Source organism: Lipotes vexillifer, unplaced genomic scaffold (assembly GCF_000442215.2).
Source record: "Lipotes vexillifer unplaced genomic scaffold, Lipotes_vexillifer_v1.1 scaffold760, whole genome shotgun sequence".
Classification (NCBI taxonomy): domain Eukaryota; kingdom Metazoa; phylum Chordata; class Mammalia; order Artiodactyla; family Lipotidae; genus Lipotes; species Lipotes vexillifer.
In genome coordinates this window covers 1252358-1257065 of record NW_006772931.1, presented here as the reverse complement: position 1 = coordinate 1257065, position 4708 = coordinate 1252358, and the positions used below count along the sequence as shown (strand labels likewise).

At 38.1% G+C, this 4708-nt stretch overlaps 1 protein-coding gene across 1 annotated transcript in view; it reads right to left on the bottom strand.

Annotated features, from left to right (window-relative positions):
- Nucleotides 1–2552: 2552 nt before the first annotated feature.
- FRY (FRY microtubule binding protein) overlaps nucleotides 2553–4708 on the bottom strand; it is a 261625-nt gene continuing 259469 nt past the window's right edge. Inside the window, exons 60-61 of the mRNA XM_007447941.1 lie at nucleotides 3448–3650; nucleotides 2553–2811 (exon numbers count right to left, since the gene is read on the bottom strand). Coding sequence (XP_007448003.1) covers nucleotides 2553–2811; nucleotides 3448–3650 — 462 coding nt within the window. The remainder of the gene's footprint in view (nucleotides 2812–3447; nucleotides 3651–4708) is intronic.

The window sequence follows — 4708 nt, the reverse complement described above, 5'->3', positions numbered from 1 at the left end:
TAACGGTCTCACCTATTTGTGAGAATAAGACATTCGCATGCCTCTAAAACGTATGGTGCTTTTTCTAAAATACTTGATTAGGACACTACAATTTTAATTGAAGTTGAAGTGCACCTGTCTGAATTGTTTTATGCCCATGGGTAAAGTGTATCATGTTTTGGGACTAGAAAGCATGGAGGTATGAGGAGGTATTTCTCTTATCCCAGAAGCAACTGTTAGATATCTGCCCTCTCCTTTGGGTGGATATCTCTACCTCTCCTCTCTTCTCCATCCTTGTTCCTTGCAAAGTGAAAATTAACACTTCAGTAACAGAGGCACAACACAATACCCAAGGAGATTGGACTGCAGCTCTGAAGTCATTGATTGTTGGTCTCAAATGGGGCAGGTCTGCAGCTTCATAGGGCCTTTCTTTTATACTCAAGGGAGAGAAGATTAAGAAATAGTGGAAAAGTAGAGGAAATGTTTCACATTAACAAATCTGTTTTTTAAAAAAATAAACATAAAAAAACCCATTACTTCCCATGACTACAGATTATAAGATATTACTGAAATCTCTGTTTTTTAAAAGAGTAACCCATCATGGTGGTTCTTTGCTGGATAAGAGGCCATGGTGGAAAATTCAGTCACGACTGGTCAGTCCTTTCTACTGTGGGTCCCAGCAGAACTCAGAGTTGGCTAGTGTTGTTAACCACAGAGACCTGCATTATGTGAGACTTTTTTTTCAGAGAGATTGTGATTCAGTTTCTTTTCTACAAATCATGGAGAATCATCTTTAAGGTAAGGTGAAAATCATCAGAAGAGTATGTTGACAGCAATGTCCAGAAAGTCTTTAAAATGAGTGAATAGTTGTACCTATGGTAACATTAAAAAAAATCTTGGGTCAGGCTTTGTTGCAGGGTACTTCTAGAAAATTACTACTTATGATTTAGTTGGTGCATGTTAGGAAAGCAAGTTATATTTGTTAATCTAAGAAGTATGAGTAGGAAGACCATAGAGATTAGATTGTTATGTGTCTCCATGACCCTGTTTTTTGAGTGGGGTGAAGAATAGATGGGTTTTGGTGAAAGAACAAAAACTCTTACTACTTTTTCCTGATCATTATGGGTCTATTTCAAAATTTTAAGGATGACAACCTAATGATGGGTTATGGACAATTAGAGCTCTTGTTCTTCTCTGATTTCTCTCTTTGATCACAGTGAGCACTGGGTGAGGGTCACAGTCTTTGGTGTCCACTTCAAGAGGTTACAGAGGCCTCCTGCTCCCAGGGTCACTGTACTGCCTCACAACCCCACTGGCTGCCATTCATGGAACATATGGCACCCCACACACAAAACTATAAATGTGTCAACGGCAAAAATCTTCATTAAGCAGAAGTAAAACCTGTGGTCAATATGTATTTTTTTCTTTTAGTCTAAGGAGAATATTAACCGAGATTACATCACAAAAACTTTAAATGTATTTACAGAGTGAATAAGTTACACAGATAAACTTTGAATATGTTTCTAATGTGCAACAGGTTTACATGCACACAGCTAACACTTGACAGCATTAAGTTTAAGGAGAAAACTTAAGAATGGCCCTTTACATATATATTACAAATAAAATGACATTTCTTAAGAAACAAAGTGACAACTCATATTTTACCGTTATGATTCTACTTCCAGCTATCCAAACGGATATTAAAATATGCATGCGTAACAGGTGGAAAGACTTGGAATTTATAATGTTGAATGTCTTTAACTTTTTTCTACAAAATGGCCAAGTTGGTTAAAATTAACACTCATCATTCTGTAGTATAAATATGCTCATAAAAGCAACCTTATAGTAAAAAGCAGCCAAGATCCTTTAAAAAAAGGTCTCTCTGGACCATTTTTGGTGCGAGGGTCCTAATCACAGACCCCTGCAAAGAGATCCAGGGCTTTCAAAACAGTAGCCTAGCAACATAGGAAAGGTACTTCATAGCAGCTCCTTTTAGGTACAGTAATTGTATTCAAATTTCAGTGTACATTAAATTGTCCATTTACAATTCCCTTTTCACATATACAGGCTGTCAGCTTTTGACCGTCTTACAGTTTTCAGTGGCCAGCTTCATTCTGCCTGCCCCTTCCTCAGCCCACCAAAAAAAGAAAAAAAAAAGAAAAGGAAAGAATGTACAAGTTTTAGAATATAAAATATTTTTAGCGAAGAAAACATTGCACTTTTGCCAATCTAAAATTGTTTCTAGAAAGGAAGGTACTGTTCAGAGTTGTCGGCTTTGGTATGCAATGGAAGTCACATCTTCAGTGGTGAGTTGCATTTGCTCAGTAAAATAACACATTTGTGCCACACAGCATGACGGATGGAGGTTGTTGCAGAATGTCCTATGCTACCTTGGTTCTTATAGTATTGCTACACGTGGGAAGTTCTGCCATCCTCTTTAGAAAAAGTCCTACAGGTAACAAGAGGGAGAACAGTCTGACCAAGCCTTTTGAAGGCTGAGAAGACACTGAATGACGTCACCCCAGCATGGCAGCACCCGCAGCTTGGCACCCATGGGGGACGGAAGGCTCCTGTCAGAGACTAGTGCCGGAAACACTGGAGTCTGGAAGGAAAGCAGTGAGGACCCGGTAGCTCTGGGCCCTGCGGATCATGTCCCGGATCTCCATGTTCAGCTCCATCAGCTTGGTGCAGATCTCGGTCAGGCTCTGGTTAGACCCCACCAGTGCGTAAGTACCTGTTTGTCCCAGAGTTTGATGACGGAAATAAATATTCAGTAGTGTCTGGACCTCATCGTCAGAACTGCTTCCAAATATGTCATTGGGCCACAGACTTCTGCAGTCAGAAAAGAAGAGCAGATTAGAGGCACTATTATTCACAAGTTTGAGAGGTTATGAGTCTTTATTAGTATAAGAAAATGCTCTTTTAATACAAAAGCTTTTGTTGAGATATTAATTCACAAACTATACAATTCAGCTATCTAAAATATATAGTTCTGTGGCTTTTTTAGTAATATTCAGAGTTGTGCAGACATCACATGATCAGTTTTAGAATACTGAATATTACTGGTTTTGATAAAATATCTAAAGTAAAAAAATATCAGAATGGAATCCCATAATCTTAAAATATTTATTTGCTATAGCATTCTGGTTACAATGAATGTGAATATACTATCAAAATGTAGGGAGAAAAAACCCAAAGAAGCTACATTCAAATAATTAGTTTTAAAATTATGTTGGCGTATACTTTGAAGTGTTTGAACATTTTAGAGATGACCAGAACCGAAACCAACACTTCAAACAATAAGTCCTGAAATCTGATGTTTCTGGCATGGTAATGGGAAGGATCTGAGAAGGGTTTATATAAACATCTCGGTGTTCCTTCCGTAGTGATTTAGTCCCCAACCATGACAAAGTAACTATTAGGCATGCATTTCCTTTAACCGTCTCTAAATAGAAATAGTAGCGTCACCTGCATTCCCGGATTTGCCATAAAGCCTTGCCAAGTTCGTTGTTTTTCAAGCACTCGAGCATGGACTGGATGGCTGCTTCAGTGGATGTGAAGGTCGGCTCAGACCACGCCCCCTCTATGTAGAGAGGGTCGGCTGTGATGGCTGCAGTAGCCTCCTTCAGGTTTTTCTTTAGGTCACTCAGTTCCCTGGACATATTTAGCAGCTGTTACAAAAAAATGTATTTTTACTGTATTTAGTTGCAGGCTGGATTTTACATCCCCAAAGTAAAAAAAAATTTGACTGTATGAGGTCTGGTTAAGCAGAAGCTTAATATCTCGGTAAACTAAAATAGGACAGATGAAACCGTACTGCGTGGTATATGTAGGGTTATGGGGCTGAATGCGTTGTATTCAACTATATCAACAGCTGGGATGCTCTCTTTATATAAAAGATTGACTCCTTTTAAAATGTCATCTATTTAAGCAGAAGGGCATACGTAGAAGTAAAATGCACAAGAGAACAGGCTCGGTAGTTGGATAAAGCTGGGTTTATTAGATGCCAGTTCTGCATTCTTGACTACTGCATAGTCAAGTAAACGAACTTTTGCATGCCTTAGTTTTATCATCTGTGAGATTGAAGATATTATCCATCTCTCAGGTTATTTTAAAGATTAAACAAACAGCTTGGCACAAAAGTGCCCAATAAATTTAATTATGAACACGGATGCCGTTTGAACAATAAACTTTTCTCCCTAAAGAGGGAGGAGGAAAAATCTCAATGTAATGTTAGTATTCATGTTACAAGTAACAGGTATTTTCCCTCAGAATTACTGGAACCAAAAGATTCTGAGTTGTTAAAAAGTAAATCATAAAGAGAACCTATGTCACTTCTTAGTGCCTCCAAAGTGTACAGTGGAAGACAGCTCTTTAGCAGTTTGACCTCAAGAGCATTTAAAAGAAACTGAGATGAATTTAAAGGTTTTTTGTTTCCCTTTGTCATGTAAGCTGAGGATGCCCAGTTTCTTTGAAAAGTTGATTTACCCAGCATCTTTACCTGTTTTCATTCCCAGCTTGCTCACTGTACAAGGTATAGAACTGAAGCCCTCAAGGACTGTCTTCACACAGATGCCGATTAAATACAACTCTGTACTCCAGCCCCAGGTTCAAAATTCAAGGAGGTAATCCTTTTACATAAGTTGTTAGAGTGTCTTAGACATATAGTTTTTAAGTGTGAAAGTGAATTTCTTATTTTAAATCTAGGTACTTTTTTTTTTTTTTTTTT